At 38.1% G+C, this 20,991-nt stretch overlaps 1 protein-coding gene across 1 annotated transcript in view; it reads right to left on the bottom strand.

Annotated features, from left to right (window-relative positions):
- Window positions 1-20,991, bottom strand: part of LOC128686555 (ATP-binding cassette sub-family C member 5) — a 537,407-nt gene that overhangs the window by 489,761 nt on the left and 26,655 nt on the right. Inside the window, exons 2-3 of the mRNA XM_070084337.1 lie at window positions 20,049-20,175; window positions 1,161-1,357 (exon numbers count right to left, since the gene is read on the bottom strand). Of these exons, the coding sequence (XP_069940438.1) occupies window positions 1,161-1,357; window positions 20,049-20,175 (324 nt within the window). The remainder of the gene's footprint in view (window positions 1-1,160; window positions 1,358-20,048; window positions 20,176-20,991) is intronic.

Here is a 20,991-nt window from a genome sequence, read left to right as displayed (position 1 = left end):
ATGACAATTACAGTGAATATGTTCTTCCGGGGTTTAGGGCAGCTCTCGATGTTTTACCATCAGCTGTATTAAGTATTGCAGGGTAAAAGAGATCAAAGCCACATTCCAAAATTTCTCACTACTCTAGTACAACCATTGACTTTAGTGCCAAATCCTCAACCATCCACCTTGGCAAACAATCCACAACCTTCCACCTCAGCCCAGTAGGGTAACAGCATGCCTCTCTACTCTGTTCAGAATCATTGATATATACCAGCAACTACAATTTAAAATAAGAAATATTATTTCTGTGACATGTGTAGCCTTAAGCAAGGCATTAAACATAATGCATTACAACAATGAACAACCATTACATTATCATTTTTATTTTTTAAGATTTGGAGACCTAAAAAAAAGGTTTTCTGTCATTTTGGGGGGTCCTAGAAATGTAACCCTATTTTTCCCATAAATTCTTCAGTTTGTATTACATGATTTCTTCTTAAACTCTATTTTCAGGAACGTAACTACCATGTTAAGCAAGGGCCCAATACTGGATCTGGGTTTTGCAGTGTATTTGCTTTAAGTTATTTCTGTCTCTCTTGGATCCTGTATGATTCATATATCTTAAGCTAGTGGTTCTTTTCATATTTAAAACAGTCTAGCCCTTTAGAGAAGCTCTGTGATTCTTCACCTTTGACTGTATGGGAAGCATCTCTCTTTTTAGCTTGTATCTTCTCTTCTTTTCCTTTGTGGAATGTGCCTTGAGCATACCTCAAGTGCCACAAATACAGTGTATACTGTTCTCACCTACATTGTGTATAACTATACTATACTCACCAACACTGTAGTATAAGTACAGTATAAACAGTTACCTACAATGCAGTGGAAGGGAGAGCAACAAGGGCACCAATTAAATATTTAAACCAGCAATTATAAAAGTGTATTTCATTACAAAAGCAGAATAAAAAATTTATAACTAATGCATTACCACTTACAACAGTCTTACCTCACAACTTCTAATGTTATCACTCCAATAAGTAGTCTTACCTTACAGTATCAAAGGGCTGGGCTAGAAGAATGTAACCAGTGAACAAGGTAGTTAACAGACTTATAACAATCTTACCTCACAGCTTCTATGTTATCAATGAACAAGGTTGTTAATACATTAATAAAAGTCTTACCTCATAGCATCAAATGGTAGGTCTAGAAGAATGTTATCCCTGAAGGAAGCATTGATGATCCAAGACTGCTGGCTAACATAAGCACAAGATCCTTGAAGGAAGACTTGACCAGAGCGGAGGTGCATGTGACCCAGCAGTGCACTGAGCAGTGAAGACTTGCCAGCACCAACACCACCACACACCGCAACCAACTCTCCCTGAACACAAGCAACAAAGCTAAGTCCCACCCCATCAACACTTATTCACCAACCAACCTCTTTAATGATACCAGATTATTTCTCAATTAAAACTAAAATACTTCCTCTGGAAAATTTTTATTTTCACCATCTGTGTCAGATTTATGAGGAATAATACTGTAACTGTATTTAGATAAAGGTAGAGAAGTTTTTATTGCATTTATGGATTTAGAAAGGGCAAATGATAGAGTGGATAGGGGAGCAATGTGGCAGATGTTGCAAGTTTATGGAATAGGTGGTAAGTTACTAAATGCTGTAAAGAGTTTTCATGAGGATAGTGAGGCTCAGGTTAGGGTGTGTAGAAGAGAGGGAAACTACTTCCTGGTAAAAGTAGGTCTTAGACAGGGATGTGTAATATCACCATGGTTGTTTAACCCCTTGACCGTCACAACACCAAATCCTGAGGTGTCTCCTGGTGTCGCAAAATTCCCTCCCCCCCAAAAAAGAAACCATGAAATGATACAGAATCTTCTCCCAATTGTAATGACACCAAAATAACGAAATTTGATGAAAAATTGACAGAATTAAGCTCATGCAAAATTAGCGGCCTCGGCGATGTTTACAATTTGGCGATTTCACCCACTTTGAGCCCTATTTTCAGCTAATTCCGTTGTTCCAGTCAACCAAACTCATAGCTATTTCTTGAGAACTCCATTTTTTTCTATCAACTGAGTACAAGAAACTGCCCATTTACCGATTTCAACTACCCAATAACGTGGCCAGAAATTTGCAATTTGGCCAATTTCACGAAAATTAAAAAATATGACAATTTCAGAATAGGGTCCAGAATGAACAATGCAGACATTCCTGGCTCTAAAATAACATTTTCTTTGTTCATCAGTCACGTCTCCAGGCCCCTCTGATATTACTCTTGCTTTCTCTTTTTAATTTTTATTCAAACAAAAAATAGAAGATTTACTGTTATGCAGACTACTGCAATATTGTAATAATTGTATAAATAATGTCAACCCATTCATGACTGCATATCAGAATGGCTACTTGCACATTTATTGGAAAATGACATCATTTGTTTACTTTTGAACATCGGCAAAAATTAAACATTTCCCCTACTTTGAGCTCCATTTAAAGGTTTTTTTCATAGTAAAACCAATCAAAATCACCTCTATTTCTATAGTATGTTTTCCATTCTATAAAATGAGACTAAGAAAACGAGAATACAGCCATAAATACTATACGAAAATAGACCACAAAGTCGGCATTTTAATTAAAAAAAAAAGCTGGGCCTACCAGCTTTCTCCTGCTTGATTTGAAGCCTCTAGAATTTGTGAGTATATATACGTCAAAAACGGTGGCTCGTAAGACGTATATATACGACCAAAACAGTCAAAGGGTTAATATATTTATAAATGGGGTTGTAAAAGAAGTAAATGCTAGGGTGTTCGGGAGAGGGGTGGAATTAAATTATGGGGAATCAAATACAAAATAGGAATTGACACAGTTATTTTCTGCTATTGTTACTGTGCTTATGGGAGATTCTAAAGTAAAACTGCAAAGGTTAGGGGACGAGTTTGTGTGTGCGTGTAAAGGTAGAAAGTTGAAAGAGAACAAAGAAAAGAGTAAGGTGATGAGGGTATCAAATGATTTAGATGTCCTGTCTAAGGGCAATGTGTGGTGTAAATATTATGCAGAAAATTCACAGTGTGGAAATTAGGAGAAGGCGTGGTGTTAATAAAAGTATTAGTCAGAGGGCTGAAGAGGGTTTGTTGAGGTGGTTTGGTCATTTAGAGAGAATGGATCAAAGTAGAATGACATGGAGAACATATAAATCTGTAGGGGAAGGAAGGTGGGGTAGAGGTCATCCTCAAAAAAGGATGGAGGGGGGGTAAAGGAGGTTCTGCGGGCGAGGGGCTTGGACTTCCAGCAAGCGTGCGTGAGCATGTTAGATAGGAGTGAATAGAGATGAATAGTATTTGGGACCTGATGAGCTGTTGTAGTGTGAGCAGGGTAATATTTAGTGAAGGGATTCAGGGAAACCGTTTACGTATTTTTATATAGCCGGACTCGAGTCCTGGAAATGGGAAGTACAATGCCTGCACTTTAAAGGAGGGGTTTGGGATATTGGCAGTTTGAAGGAATGTGTTGTGTATCTTTATACATAAATCCTTCTAAACTGTTGTATTCTGAGCACCTCTGCAAAAACAGTGATTGTGTGTGAGTGAGGTGAAAGTGTTGAATGATGAAAGTATTTTCTTTTTGGGTCACCCCGCCTCGATGGGAGACGGCCGACTTGTTAAAAAAAAAAAATACTGTAACTTATATCTTAAACCATTGGCTTATGAAAGTTACTGACACAGGGTGTACGCCATGCCACCATGCTGGCGTATCACTCAAAAATAAACACAGAAACTTTGGGCTATTCTTATACATAGTACAGACTGAAATTGCCAATGATATTAATTGGCATGCATAAATAAACTGAATTTCTAATGTTCTATAAATTGAAAAATAAAAGATGAATTTTATCTAATGGATGAATTAAAAAATAAAAGCACCAGATAATTTTACTTAATTCATTTGTACAACATTTCTGTTCTTCTTTGAGATGTAACTGTCGTATGACTGTAACTGTATAGTATTTAAGATCAACACTAATAAATTCTGCCATACAAAATGCACAAGAATGCAAGAAAATCATGGAGTGAGTTAGCATATCAACACACAACTCTCCAGGATAAACTGTAACCCATCAACCATAAACAACAGCTGATATTGATACATCAACAGCCCCAGACATTGACCTGACTTTATCGTTGTTTCTGAGCATATATAATTAAAATAAATTTGAAAACAAATTACGATCAGATTATATAATGATACTGCAAGAACAGAATTATTATAAAGAAAATCAGTTTCAGTTCATGAATTTTCAACAAATTTATACATACTGTACAGGCAGCATACTGTCAAGTTAATAATAATTAGAACAATAACCTACAGAACAGGTTGGCCATCATTAATCTGGCAATCAGCAATCCAGTTCCATCAGTAATTCGACACTAATTTTGGCTAACTACTGCTGCTACTCCTTGGTGACTCTACTTGCTGCAAAAGTCATTCCAGTTTCCTTTTCTCCATTTATTGTTATAACCTGCTTACTTTTAGCCCCAGCCATGGGTCCAACGAATAAAAGAAATACTTTTCATTGTGTAAAGCATATACACAGTACATTGTCCATAAAAGATAAGGTGACTTTGAAGCCACTGTTGGTCACCAAGCACTCAGCTCACTCAAATAAGCTGTGACAAGTAAATTTGGGCCTACAAAGAAAAAATAGGTCTGTGCGGTAAGTGTGCACTATACAAAAAAATCCTGCAGCATGCAGTCCATAATGAGAAAAAACTGCAACTTTTTAAGTGTAAAATGCCAAATTTGTGGTGTATTTTTGTATGGTTTTTATGGTTGTATTCTCAATTTTTTGGTCTCATTTGATAGAAAGGAAGATATATTACAGAAATGGATATGATTTTGATTGGTTTCACGAAGGAAAGTACCTTGAAATTGAGCTCAAACTAGCTGAAATGTTTGATTTCATCTATGTTCAAGAGTAAACAAATGACATCACCGTCCAATAAGTGTCCAACTGGCCAGTTTAATACAGAGTCACAAATGAGTTGACATTATTTATACAATAATGCAGTAGTCTGCATAACAGTAAATCTTCTATTTTTTGTGTGAATAAAGATTAAAAAATGGAGAGCAACTGTAATATAAGAGGGGCCTGGAGATGTGACTAATGAACAGAGAAAATCTTTTTTTAGTGCCAGGAATGTCTGCATTGTTTATGCTGGACCTTATTTTGAAAATAGCATCTCTTGAAATTTGTGTGAAAATGGTCAAATTACCAATTTCTGACCACTTTATTGGCTAGTTGAAATAGGTAAATGGGCAGTTTCTTGTGCTCAATCAACAGAATAGAAGGAATACTAACGAAATAGCTACAAGTTTGGTAGACTGGAACAATGGAATGGGCCAAAAATAGGGCGTAAAATGGGTGAAATCGCTGATGCATAAATATCTCCACTGGGTTAAGAGAATTCTAACCAAACAACTCTGTAATCCAGCAAAATCACTAATCTGGCACCCTACAGGTCTCAATGATGCTGGATTAATGATGGTCAACCAGTAATAGCAGCATACTGTCAAGTTGTTATTTATTAGAATGTTAACCAACAGTACTAGCAGCATACTGTCAAGTTATTATTTGTTAGAATATTAAACTGCAGTACAACCAGCATACAGTCAAGTCATTATTTATTAGAATATTAACTAACCTACAGTACTAGCAGCATACAGGTCAGTTATTATTAATTAGAATATTAATCTATAGGACAACCAGCATATAGTCAAGTTATTACTTATCAGAATATTATTTCAGAGTAGGGCCCCGCTTTACAGCATTTCACTTTACGGTGTTCCACTAACAGAGTCATTTCAGATTATGACCAAAACACACTATACGGCACCCCCACCTGACTTTCTAATATGGTCACTGCACCCCACCTGGTTTGTTTATATTCTTCATGAGCTCCATAAGCACTACACCTCTCCAATATGTCTGGAAACTCCAAAATTTCAAGTGTTTTTAAAAGTTATTTCATATTTTTTATATACAGGTCCTCCATGACAAATCTAGCATCACTGGGACTTGTAGTGTGCCGGATTACTGAGTTTGCCAGATTACAGAGTAGTTAGGTTAGAATACACTTAATAAAATTAACCAACCTGACTTACACAAAGTTCATTGAACATCGGCCAAAATCTAACATTTCCGCTACTTTGAGCTCAATTTCAAGGTACTTTTCATCATGAAAGCAATCAAAATTATATCTATTTCTGTAATAGACCAAAAAAATGAGAATACAACCATAAAAACCATATGAAATTATACCACAAAGAGGAAGCTAATGGCTGAGAAGTGAACTCCCTTATTTATCGTGCGTATTTTTTATTTTTGTTGTACATTAAGAAGCATCTTTCCAACATACATTGCCCAAGTTTCAATGAGATAGCCCAACAAACAACTGAGAAAAAACAATATTTACCAAAAATCATGGCAAGCCCAAGCCAGGTACCGGAAATAATTCACTTTGTCTGACTTTTTTGGTTTATCCTAGGTTCTCTATACATACGCTGCTATGTATGATAATCTATGTAACTGTATTTGTGTATAGTACCTGAATAAACTTACTTACTTCTAGTCTGTCGACTCAGTACAAGAAACCGCCCATTCACCTATTTCAACTACCAATAAAGTGGTCAGAAATTGGCAATTTTGCCAATTTCACAGATGCCAATTTCAAAATAGGGTCCAGAATAGACAATGCAGACATTCCTGGCACTAAAATAACATTTTTCTCTGTTCATTAGTCATTGCTCCAGGCCCCTCTTGTATTACTCTTGCTTACAATTTGGAATTTTTATTCACACAAAAAAATAGAAGATTTATTGTTATGCAGACTACTGCATTATTGTAATCATTGTATAAACAATGTCAACCCATTCTTGACTGCATATTGGAATTCGGACTGGCAGGCTGACAGGTATTGGAAGGTGACGTCATTTCTTTACTCGAGTATCGCTAAAGAAGAAAACTTTTCTGCTACTGTGAGCGCAAATTCAAGGTACTTTTCAAGGTACTTTTCTGTAATATATCTTCCATTCTATCAAATGAGACTGAAAAACGAGAATATAACCATAAAAAACCATACAAAAATATACCGGTAAGCGGCCGCTAATGGCTGAGAAGTGAACTCCACTATTTATGGTCTGATTTCTTTCATTTTTGGTGTACATTACGAAGTATCTTTCCATCATATATTGCCCAAGTTTCAATAAGATAACCCAACAAACAAACAAGAAAATAACAACAACAACAACAATAATAATTATAATAATAATAATAATAATAATAATAATAATAATAATAATAATAATAATAATTTACTACACGTACATGTACATGGGATACAGACATAGCTGACATCAGTGACCTACTACTACAGTGGTCCCTCATTTTTCGTAATTAGTCCGTTCCTGGAGCCGTTACTATAAACGAAATTTACGATTTGCGAATCAATTTTCCCCATAAGAAATAATGTAAATACAATTAATCCGTTCCTGACACCCAGAAGTATTAAAACAAAAAAAAATTTTACATGAAATATACATGTAGTACATAAACAATACAATGGGAAATGATGAATGAAACATTAACAGCATAACACTTATCTTTATTGGAGATTCTACTTAGTGTATGGGAGACTGGAGGAGAAGAGAGAGTGGATTGTTTATAGTTTGGAAGGGAAATCCCCTTCCAGCAACACCTCAAGTACCAATTGCTTTTCTGGGGTTGCTTGTCTTCTCTGTTTCTTAATGCCACTAGGACCACCTTGAGAGTCACTGGAGTCCTATCTCGCAAAATAACTGTGGAGAGAGCTCTGTTTCTGGCGTCTCTTTAACACTTCCCTAAAATGGCCCAAGACTTTGTCACTGTACATGTTGCCAATATGGTTTGCAACAACCTTATTAGGGTGATGTTTCTCCATAAAGCTTTCCATCTTACCCCACATAGTAAAAATCTCTTTAATTTCTGAAGAAGGCACCTTCTTCCATCTCTCTTCCTCCTCCTCTGCAGCAAGATTCTGAGCTGCGATGTGTTGCTCTTCCTGCTGAAGCTCTTGCAGCTCCTCAGTGGTAAGCTCTTCGTTGTGGTCTTCCACCAATTCTTCCACATCCTCCAAACTCAAATCCAACCCCATGGAACTCCCCAGTGCCACATTTGATTTTACAACAGACATAGGCTCATCAGGGTCAGTCCCAAACCCTTCAAAATCCCTCTGGCCACAATTTTCTCCAGGCAGAGTTCAAAGTCCTGGTAGTCACTCCCTCCCAAGCCATACCTATAAGGGTTATGCAATGGAGGATGCTGAAGTGTTCTCTCCAAAATTCCCTTAGGGTCAAGTGAGTGTCTGTGGTCACAGTCAAGCACCTGTGAAACACTGCTTTTGTGTAGAGTTTTTTAAAGTTTGCAATGACCTGCTGGTCCATGGGCTGGAGGAGATGAGTGGTATTCGGGGACAAGAACTTTACTGTGATGAACCCAAACTCCTCGAAAATTAGGTCATCTAAGTTTGGAGGATGAGCAGGTGCATTGTCCATTACTAGCAGACACTTGAGATCCAATTTCTTTTCCAGGAGATACTCCTTCACACTAGGGCCAAACACTTCATTGAACCACTCGACAAAAATTTCCCTCGTGACCCATTGTTGCAAACCCTGAATGGGTTGCAATGATTAATATGTATGTATATATATATATATATATAAATAATTATTACCTTTTCATATAATTTTATATTGCTTGTATCTGCGATAATAGCTAAATCGTAAATGTATTGCTTTATATTGTTATTTGACTTAGCTTCCTTTGGTTAGGTAGGATGTTACATATTATGTGCTCAGTTCAAGTCTTGATTGTCTAACTACTGTAATTATCGCTCTTTGCTCGTTTCTCTGCCGGCTTCTTGCTGGGCAGCGACCCACGGAGCTATCACGTGATTGAGGGGGGGGGTGTCCTCACCTCGCCTGAAGTATTCAGTCTGGTCTAGACTCTCTTGGTGGTTGGACATATTCTTGACAAGATGAGCCTAAGTCTACCTTACAGGCCCTTGTTGGAAGACCGTCTCTTGTCTCATTATTGTTAGTTCTGTGAAACTCTGTTCACAGAACATTGTACAGACTTAGTGATTTTCGATGTTGTACTGAGGTTGTGTGTCTCATAGACACTCTGAGCAACTCAGGTCCTGAGCTGTAGCTTCTGACCTAATTTGTACTGGTATCTGTGTATCATCACAGTCGGGGATTTTCTTATGCTGAACTTAGATTCAGTATTATGGGAGTTTTATGACTTTTGAGGAGGATCTGCTGATGGTCCCTACTTAGTGTCGTTATATTATCTCCTTGTTCCTGATTCTGTGTCGCAGTTGCTTGTTATATTGTTATTGGGCTTAGCATTCTTTTTATTGTTCAAGAAGACTGTTCTGACTGCCAGTTGGTCATGAAGTTAGTTTATTTGAGGACTTTGTCAGTCACTTGTTTAAGTCTAGTTGAGTCTTGAGACATAGCGAACTACTTAGAGCACTTACACACATACACACAAACTTGTACATATTTGTAATATCTTATTAAATGTTAATGTACCAGACGGTACTTAAGAATTATAAATGTGATATGTGCTTTCAGCACAATAATATTGTACATGAGAGAAGTGATATTATTTTAATTACTGTGAATAATTTAATTTAATTTGGTATATGCCTGGACTACTTAATGACTAATAAATTTATTAAATTTTAATTTCTCTAGTTAGTAGCCTACTAGTTGTAATCCTGAAGCACTATTGAATCATACTGAATTCTAATGGATAATTGGACAAGGATATTGACTACTTGTTACGAAAACCCAGTAACAGGCTGGATGCTAGAAGGGAAGTCCTTTCTAGTATTCACTGGAGATCTCTAAGCTTTTAGAATCGTGTTTTTTGTAACACCCATGCCTTACTATTAATTTCCAAAACACACACAATTTACTCTTCATAACATTGTTTTTCCTGAACACTCTGGGATTTTCAGAATGGTACACTAGTAATGGCTTCACTTTAAAATCCCCACTAGCATTAGCACAGGACATTAGCATCAGGCTGTCTTTCATAGGCTTGTGTCCTGGCATTGCCTTTTCCTCTTGTGTAATGAAGGTCCTGTTGTGATGAATGGTTTGAAAAACCGACAAGTTGAAGATTGAGACACTTATGCAGCATATGGGAATCTTTATTCAGGAAAAGTTTCGCCACACAGTGGCTTCATCAGTCCAATACAAAGAGGAAGGCATAAGGAGGGGAGGAGTATGAGGTAATCAGTCCCCCAGCCTGGAGTCGATGTGTTCAGTCCATCAATCTTGTAGAATGTACAGCATAGGGCCGTAGACGTGGCTTATATACTGTAGTGACGTGAGGTGAAGCAGGCAGAGGCGGGGTCATAGTGGTACCATCCACTAGTCGAAGTAGGTCTTCGTCCAAAGGTTGAACAAGTGTTGAAGAATTCTTTGTAACAAGATCTCATGGGATCTGTGTGGAGAAACGTTTCCTGAATAAAGATTACCATATGCTGCATAAGTGTCTCAATCTTCAATGAAGGTCCTCTTTGGCATTTTCTTCCAAAAGACGCCTGTTTCATCACAATTGAACACTTGTTCAGGTTTCAGTCCTTCAGCCTCTATGTACTCCTGGAATTCATGCACATATTGGAATTCAGCACATATTTTTGCTGATGACACTGTGCTCTTGGGAGATTCTGAAGAGAAGTTGCAGAGATTGGTGGATGAATTTGGTAGGGTGTGCAAAAGAAGAAAATTAAAGGTGAATACAGGAAAGAGTAAGGTTATGAGGATAACAAAAAGATTAGGTGATGAAAGATTGAATATCAGATTGGAGGGAGAGAGTATGGAGGAGGTGAATGTATTCAGATATTTGGGAGTGGACGTGTCAGCGGATGGGTCTATGAAAGATGAGGTGAATCACAGAATTGATGAGGGGAAAAGAGTGAGTGGTGCACTTAGGAGTCTGTGGAGACAAAGAACTTTGTCCTTGGAGGAAAAGAGGGGAATGTATGAGAGTATAGTTTTATCAACGCTCTTATATGGGTGTGAAGCATGGGTGATAAATGTTGCAGCTAGGAGAAGGCTGGAGGCAGTGGAGATGTCATGTCTGAGGGCAATGTGTGGTGTGAATATAATGCAGAGAATTCGTAGTTTGGAAGTTAGGAGGAGGTGCGGGATTACCAAAACTGTTGTCCAGAGGGCTGAGGAAGGGTTGTTGAGGTGGTTTGGACATGTAGAGAGAATGGAGCGAAACAGAATGACTTCAAGAGTGTATCTGTCTGTAGTGGAAGGAAGGCAGGGTAGGGGTCGGCCTAGGAAAGGTTGGAGAGAGGGGGTAAAGGAGGTTTTGTGTGCGAGGGGCTTGGACTTCCAGCAGGCATGCGTGAGCGTGTTTGATAGGAGTGAATGGAGACAAATGGTTTTTGATACTTGACGTGCTGTTGGAGTGTGAGCAAAGTAACATTTATGAAGGGGTTCAGGGAAACCGGCAGGCCGGACTTGATTCCTGGAGATGGGAAGTACAGTGCCTGCACTCTGAAGGAGGGGTGTTAATGTTGCAGTTTAAAAACTGTAGTGTAGAGCACCCTTCTGGCAAGACAGTGATGGAGTGAATGATGGTGAAAGTTTTTCTTTTTCGGGCCACCCTGCCTTGGTGGGAATCGGCCAGTGTGATAATAAAAATAAAAAATATTTTTCAGCCGCCTTGTGGTCCAAACTGGCAGCCTCACGATGCCTTACCACACTGTGTATGCCAGTACGGTTCTTAAATCTCTCAAACCAGCCTTTGCTGGCCTTAAATTCACTCACATCACCACTATTTGCAGGCAATTTCTTTACCAAATCTTCATGCAACTGCCTAGCCTTTTCACAAATAATCGAAGTCATAAGAGTATCTTCTGCTGATTGTTTCTCATTTATCCACACCAATAATAACTTCTCAACCTCTTCGAGTACTGGTGATCTCATTTTTGTCAGCATAGTTACCCCTTTGCAACAACAGCGTCCTTGATTTCCTTTTTCTTGGCCACTATGGAACATAAGGTTGTGTATGGTTTCTCATACATCCTGGACAGTTCGGCCACACTTGTACCACTTTCATATTGTTCAATGATGGTTTTCTTAAATTCAATCGTATTTCTCACCTTCTTTACCACAGGCTTGGCACTAGGAGCTTTCTTTGGAGCCATGGTAGCTTATTTAGTACTTGCAAGCACTAAAATAAATGGATTATGAAATATTTTGCTAGAGCACGTGAGGGGACCTTCGCTCACTGGTAAACAATGCCAGACTGGCTGCCGCCATGGCTCACGCCGTGGGTACGCGTCCGGGACGAATTACGACTCGCGAGTCAACTTATGAAAAGCGAGTCCATGTTTATACGAAAATAACCCTATGATTGGCGAAATTTACGATTGCCGGGAACTACGAAAAGCGAGGGACCATCGTATATAGAAAGCAGCTTGTTATGCAGGGTATTTCAAGCAAATTAGGTCAGTGTCCCAGGATAACACCTACACCAATCCACTAACACCCAGATACCCATTTACTGATAAGCGAACATAGACAACAGGTGTAAAGAAACATGCCCAATGTTTCTACTCTTGCTGGGAATCGAATATTTACCAAAAATCATGTATGGCTAACCCAAGCCAGCTACTAGAAATAAGCCACGTTGTCTGACTTTTTTGGGTTATTCTAGGTTCTCCACACATACGCTGCTATGTGTGGTAATCTATATAGAGAAAATAGTCTTTTTGTTTCAGGTTTATGGTGCAGTACGAGTGTATATCACAGTTAGCCCTGTGCTACACTCCGTTTTCTCTAATGTAAGCCCAAAGACAGGGATAGGAGAATGGTACTTGTATCTCTCATCCTCTTCATACCTCCATCTAACTGCTCAGTATTATGCCAAATATTATTCATTCTGGAGTATTTAACATGTTTTATGTTATTTATATTGTTCATTATGTCACATTACCCGGAGTTTACCTGGAGAGAGTTCCGGGGGTCAACGCCCCCGCGGCCCGGTCTGTGACCATATTAGAGCAATTCTGATAAGCAATAAGCAGTAGTGATGATATTAGCGTAATAATAAAGCATATTCTCCTGCATCACGAGACTGAGCTCATAGTAACCCAAAATGCCTTGAAAGCCACCTTATCTTTAATGGACAATGTACTGTGTTGGTGCTTTGCACAATGAAAAGCATTTCTTTTATTCATTAGAACCATGGCTAGGGCTAAAAGTAAGCAGGTTATAACAATAAATGGAGAAAAAGAAATTAGAGTGACTTATGCAGCAAGTAGCGCCACCAAACAGTACCAGCAGGTTGGTGTGGCGACCCTGGAAATTTGAAATTATGCTTGCCGAAATTAGTGCTGAATAACTGAAGGAACCGAATAACTGATTGCTGGATTTGTGATGGCGGACCTGTACTCTGATAATTATACTTATGAATACCTGTACCTAAATAAACTTATGCACTGTGCTGCCATGCAGGTACACATTAAAATCAGTAAGAGTGTCTTATGTCTCGAGACAGTGTATTAGTAATGATAATAATAATACTCAATAATAATCACTGAGTCTCATTAAATGTCATATATTACATTAACCCTTTCAGGGTTCAAGGCCAAAATCTGAAAGGGTGTCCCAGTGTGCAAGAAATTTTTAAAAAAAAAAAAAAAAAAAATTCTTACAGAATTAAAGATAATATTTTTGTGAAGGTAATAAAACAAAAAAAAACAAAAAAAAAATTCTGATCAATACTTACCGAGATACAGTGGCGGGAAGTTGACCCAAAATGACCAGGTGGCGGGAACATCAGCGACTTCCGCAAAATTGCATTTCTTTATTTTACGTTTTTTATACTTTTTTCTTTTCTTTCTAATTTTTTTCTTTTTCTAGTAACATTTGTGGTCTGTGAGACCAATATAAAGTATATTGTATAAGAGTACACTCATTGTATTCAATACAATAACTGCACTAATTTGTTTATCATTATATTGCTTACAAAACTTGTTTACAAGTTTATTGTAAACAAAATGATCAAAATATTAGTGCGGCTATTGTGATGAATACAATGGTACTATATAGTACTATATGGTACAATGGTGCCATAGGGTACAATGGTACCATATGGTACAGTGGTACCATATGGTACAATGGCACCATATGATACAATAGTACCATATGGTAGAATATGGTATAATGGCACCATTTGGTACAATGGTACCATATGATACAATGGTACCATATGGTGCAATGGTACAATTATGGTATCATTGTACTATATGGTACATTGTACCATATGGTACTATATGGTACTGTTGTATTCAACACAATAAACACACTAATATTTTCATCATTATTTCATTTACAACAATAATATGCAAAAATGTTGTATATTAGTAATGTTCTATTATATATTTACTAATGTACAGCCACTCGACATGTTCCTTGAGGTGGATGACAAAGCGCTTTGTCTTGGAAACTGCTGAGTCATTAGCTAGCTTGCGTTGCCTCTCACTCAGTCTTGGCTGGTGCCTGGAGGCATCAACATCTCTAACTGACCATATGGTACATGGTATCATATGTTACAGGAACCATATGGTACATTGTATTATATGATATAGGGTACCATACAGTACAGGATACCATATGGTACAGGGTACCATATGGTGCAGGGTACCATATGGTGCAGAGTACCATATAGTACAGGTTACCATATGGTACAGGACACCATATGGTACAGGACACCATATAGTACAGATACAGGGATCCCTATGGAAATAAGTCATCCTGACTTTTTTGGGTTATCCTAGGATTTTATACATATGCTGCTATGTATGATAATCTATGTAACTGTATTTGTGTACACTTGAATAAACTTACTCAAGCACGTGTGGCATCGTAAGTATGTTCATTTAGGTTTACACAAATAAAGTTACATAGATTATCATACATAGCAGCATATGTTTGGAGAACCTAGGATAACCCAAAAAAAGTCAGACAGACTTATTTCCATTAGGGTCCCTGTACCCTGTACCATAAGGTACAATGTACCATATGGTATAATACACCATATGGTACAATGCACTATATGGTACATTGTACCATATGCTACCATTGTACCATATGATACCATTGTATGACATGGCACCATTGTACCATATGGTACAATGGTTCAAAACCATAGAATTCCTCTTCAGATCCACTTCCATCAGTCTTAGAACTGCAAGTTGTGAAGAGGAGAGTCAGAATTCGCCAGGAGAGTGAATGGGGAGTGAGAGCTTCCTTGCCGCCAGGAATGATGAACAAAGCTACTTTGGCGGCATTCCCACAATGCCATGCAGGTGTCCAGATTTTTTCTATAGTGCGCACACTGACCACCCAGACCCATTCTCTGATGTAGGCCTACCAGCCTTCATGCGCTAAATTTGACGCCGCTAGAATTTTGGCATAGATCTACGGTTTGGACCCTCAATGTAAACCTGTAGATCAACAGCACGGACCTGAAAGGGTTAATACAGTAGACTGTCATTTAGCATGGTAGTTACGTTCCTGAAAATGGCATGTTAGGTAAAATCGTGTGAGATGAACTGAAGAACTTATGGGAAAAATAGGGTTATGTTCCAGGGAGCCCCTAAAAGCCAAACAACTTTTTTTTAGGCCTCCACTTCTTACAAAAATAAAAGTGAATATGAAGTTTTAGCTCATTGTTTTGATACATTATGTTGTTTTTACTGCTTAAGAGTACAAATGTAACAGGAATAATAGTATTTTTTATCTTAAATTGTAGGTGCTGGTGTTTGTGGATGATTGTGAAGAGAGTGGAGAGTTATGCTGTGGCCCTACGGAGCTGAGGTAAATGGTAGAGGTTCTGGTAGTGAAGTCGATTATTGTACTGAAGTGTCTAACTTTAAGTCATTCAGTCAGTCAACTCACTCAATAAGTCAGTCAAGTCATTCAGGAGGTCATTCAAGTCACTCAGTAAGTCAGTCAAGTCACTCAGTAAGTCAGTCAAGTCACTCAATAAGTCAGTCAAATCCTTCAGTAAGTCAGATAAGTCACTCAGTAAGTCAGTCAAATCATTCAGTAAGTCAGTCAAGTCACTTAGTAAGTCAGTCAAGTCATTCAATAAGTCAGTCAAGTCACTTAGTAAGTCAAGTCACTCAGTAAGTCAAGTCACTCATTAAGTCAGTCAAATCACTCAGTAAGACAGTCAAGTCATTCAGAATGTCAGTCAAGTCATTCAGGATGTCAGTCAAGTCATTCAGTCAGTCAAGTCACCCAGTAAATCAGTAAAGTCACTTAGTAAGTCAGTCAAATCATTTACTAAGTCAGTCAAGCCATTCAGGAAGTCAGTCAAGTCACTCAGTAAGTCATTCAGTCAGTCAAGTCACTCAGTAAGTCAGTCATCACTCAGTAAATCAGCCAAGTCACTCAGTAAGTCAGTCATCACTCAGTAAATCAGTCAAGTCACTTAGTAAATCAGTCAAGTCAGTCAGTTCAGTCAGTCAGTCATTCAGTAAGTCAGTCATGTTTACCTCTTTTTCTGCGTACAAAGTAACACTTCATTACAGCTACAGGTTATTTCTTGTCTAATATCTTTATTTCTTTGTTAATTCTAAGACTTAAGTGCTCATACCTCTTCGTGCAACTTTCAGCAACACTGGTATGGCTACTGGGTGTCATGATTGTTTGGCAGATACAAGATATAGTAATTAAAATATCAGCATACTCCACCAATCTTCAAAAGCCTGAATCTGCTCACCATTAAGAACATCCATACTTATTCATGTGCCTACTACATACACAGAACAATACATGCAAATATAAACCCTCCACTCAAACTTCTCCTCACCAACTTAAACAGGACACATGACCACAACACAAGACACAGATCTCTTTTTGATGTACCTCATGTCCATATCACACTGAGTAAAAACTCTATGCACATAAAGGGCCCCAAAATATGGAATTCATTACCAGAAGATACTCAAGTGGAGTTAAAACTCTATGCACATAAAGGGCCCCAAAATATGGAATTCATTACCAGAAGATACTCAAGTGGAGTTAAAAGATAAAGAATCACACACAAAATGGGAGTTGTCACAGCTGCTCTTTGCTGATGACACTGTGCTCTTGGGAGATTCTGAAGAGAAGTTGCAGAGATTGGTGGATGAATTTGGTAGGGTGTGCAAAAGAAGAAAATTAAAGGTGAATACAGGAAAGAGTAAGGTTATGAGGATAACAAAAAGATTAGGTGATGAAAGATTGAATATCAGATTGGAGGGAGAGAGTATGGAGGAGGTGAACGTATTCAGATATTTGGGAGTGGACGTGTCAGCGGATGGGTCTATGAAAGATGAGGTGAATCATAGAATTGATGAGGGAAAAAGAGTGAGTGGTGCACTTAGGAGTCTGTGGAGACAAAGAACTTTGTCCTTGGAGGCAAAGAGGGGAATGTATGAGAGTATAGTTTTACCAACGCTCTTATATGGGTGTGAAGCGTGGGTGATGAATGTTGCAGCGAGGAGAAGGCTGGAGGCAGTGGAGATGTCATGTCTGAGGGCAATGTGTGGTGTGAATATAATGCAGAGAATTCGTAGTTTGGAAGTTAGGAGGAGGTGCGGGATTACCAAAACTGTTGTCCAGAGGGCTGAGGAAGGGTTGTTGAGGTGGTTCGGACATGTAGAGAGAATGGAGCGAAACAGAATGACTTCAAGAGTGTATCAGTCTGTAGTGGAAGGAAGGCGGGGTAGGGGTCGGCCTAGGAAGGGTTGGAGGGAGGGGGTAAAGGAGGTTTTGTGTGCGAGGGGCTTGGACTTCCAGCAGGCATGCGTGAGCATGTTTGATAGGAGTGAATGGAGACAAATGGTTTTTAATACTTGACGTGCTGTTGGAGTGTGAGCAAAGTAACATTTATGAAGGGATTCAGGGAAACCGGCAGGCCGGACTTGAGTCCTGGAGATGGGAAGTACAGTGCCTGCACTCTGAAGGAGGGGTGTTAATGTTGCAGTTTAAAAACTGTAGTGTAAAGCACCCTTCTGGCAAGACAGTGATGGAGTGAATGATGGTGAAAGTTTTTCTTTTTCGGGCCACCCTGCCTTGGTGGGAATCGGCCAGTGTGATAATAAAAAAAAAAAAAATAATAAAGATACTCAAGTAACCTGGTCTGAAAATCAATTTAAGACTCTTCTCAAAAGCCACTTAATCATCCTAGACTAAATGCTAAATACTCAGTACACACATACTCACTTATGTATTCCCACATCATAATTTCAACAATTACTTTGAACCTTTTATTCATTGTTGACAGGAATATAATTGAATCATTGTTTTCACAAAAAGCATTTTTGAATATATGAATATAACTTTTGTCTAAATAAATTAGATTCACTTATAATTAAAAATCTGCTGTACAACTATGATATAATTAATATTCTACTGTACAAATATGACATAATTCTTAGTGTTAAGTAGTCAGTAAGCCAATAATGTTAAGTCAGCCCATAATGCCTAGGCATAATAGAGGCTCTCTATGCATTGCAACGCACTATTGTAAATACAAAATCTCAATGTACTATTTGCAAAGACATAAATAAATAAATAAATAAATAACACAATTCATAAACACAGCTGCCTTGTAGCAGAGAAAGACTGGACCGGACATGTATGAATTATGAACGGTTGGATGGTGGGGTAGTGTCGGGGAGTGGTAGGGGATGGCTCCCCTACTTCTCCACAACAAGGCGGCTGCTTGAGCAAAACAGAAATTTTTTTTCTTTCCCACAAACTGAGCTATGTTAAATTAGTTATACGACATCTTACATAAAATTGTGCTGCAATTCTTCAACTGTGCAATACCCAAATCGTGCCAAATAAACTCATGCTAAATGACAGTTTACTGTATACACATTTTCATTAATCCCTCTATGATATATTTTACAAATTATATAATAAACATGATACATAACATATACACCCCACAGTAGAATAAATAAACATAAATATGAGATGTGGTAGCCAGACAACTTGTATGAGTTATGGGAAGAATAATGTTTTCTCTAGTCCAACATAGAAGAAAACATGTTACTGGGCGTAACTGTAGAAAATTATTCCTTTCGTATGCCTTCACTCAGAGCGTCATTTCTTCTAAAAATGGTGTTACATGAAAATGGGAGTGTTGTTCTTTATTTATTCTACCGTATTAACATAGAGACAACTTGTACACAAACCAGATGTGTTTGCCTGGTTTGTTTACAAAACTCGCGTTTGCCTAGTTTGTTTACATAACTCCGTGAGTGTCCTCTCTCATGTACTCATTCTCTCTCTCTCTCACACGTTTATTTGTTTTATCTTGTTTACTCCTATGACCTTACATTAAGACTAAAAATATTTTAAGGAAAGTAATGAGTGAACTGTATATGCATTTATTCCTCTGGGATGCTTAAATGTCATAGAATATTATGTGTGGGTAGATTGGCCTGGTATGGTAGCCTGGCTGGCTTCCATACATACTACACTTGATTTCTTACAATAAATACAACTCATCCCACCCTAGATTAAGACTACAAATATTTTAAGGTTAAGTAATGAGTGTACTATATGTGTATTTTACTTTTTTATTGTTTTCAATGCTTAGTTCAATTGCTAACTTAATATATGTTAGTGTAAACTTGTTATCTAGTATTTCTATGCATTTATACATGGAAAAAAAGGGTGTTCCACTTGACGGCGGTAGCCTGGAGCCTAACTTGCTATATAAGTGGGACCCTACTGTATAAGCTGCATACAGTCAAGTTAATACTTCTTAGAATATTAAACTAGAGTATAAGCAGAGTACAGGTCAGTTATTATGCTAAATAAAGCAGCTCTCCCTGTAATAACTCACACCATCACCTGTAAGGATATTACTTGAGAATCAAACAATACACATGGAAAACTTAATATAATGACTGGATGTTCTTACCTTTTTGAGAGAGAAGTTAATATTGAAGAGAATATCAGTGTAGTGTTGATGTGTGAGCTGAGGCAGCAAGTGATCACCTGCTGATGATTTATACTCAGCCTCTGCCGACACACACTCAGTCTTGTGCCTGCAAGTGTTCATCGCTCACTCTATTAAAACATTCAATAATTATTACAAATTATAAAAAAAAAAACAGTCCTCTTGTAAGAGGGTAAATTATACTGCATGACTTGGTGACCATTAGTGGTAACCCTGAGTGGTGACCAGGCATGATGACCTTGAGTGGTGATCAAGGGTGGTGACCCCAGAGTAGTGACCAGGGGTAGTTACCCTGAGTAATGACCAGGGGTAGTTACCCTGAGTAATGACCAGGGGTGGTGACCCTGGGTGGTGACCAGGGTTGGATTAATCATTAAGCAAAATAAACATGTACTTAGGGCATCAAGGGAATGGAGGCACCACAGAAATTTCCATTGCTGGATTTACCATGGACCATATCATGCAAAACTGCAAATGGTGTACAGCTTAACTAGGTTCCACAAAAAAGGATCCCAAAATAAATGAAAAAATGGCATACATATATATACAAAAATAATACTAATACTAATAAAATAGTAATAATAGAGGTTCATGATATACATTAATCTTCGAAATACAACAAAATTAGAATCTGGTAACTGGTAAACTGCCACATGGTCCATCGAGGCTCATGTGATCGTTCATGTTTTGGTCATGTCAGCTGTCCCATTCAGTCATCCACTGAGAGTACAGCGGTGCTCAGTACAGTGTTGCCAGATGGTTCTGTTCAGTTGTCCACTGAGAATGAGTGCAGCGGCACTCAGTACAGTATTGCCAGATGGGAGGTTTTCTCCAAATTTGGAGGTTTTAAAGGCCTTCGTGAAAATTTTGGAGATATCATTTATTGGGGGCAGGAAAATACAAG

Source organism: Cherax quadricarinatus, chromosome 12 (genome assembly GCF_038502225.1).
Source record: "Cherax quadricarinatus isolate ZL_2023a chromosome 12, ASM3850222v1, whole genome shotgun sequence".
NCBI classification, from domain to species: Eukaryota; Metazoa; Arthropoda; class Malacostraca; order Decapoda; family Parastacidae; genus Cherax; species Cherax quadricarinatus.
Note: the sequence above shows the minus strand (reverse complement) of the source record. Positions and strands in the feature narration are given on the sequence as shown.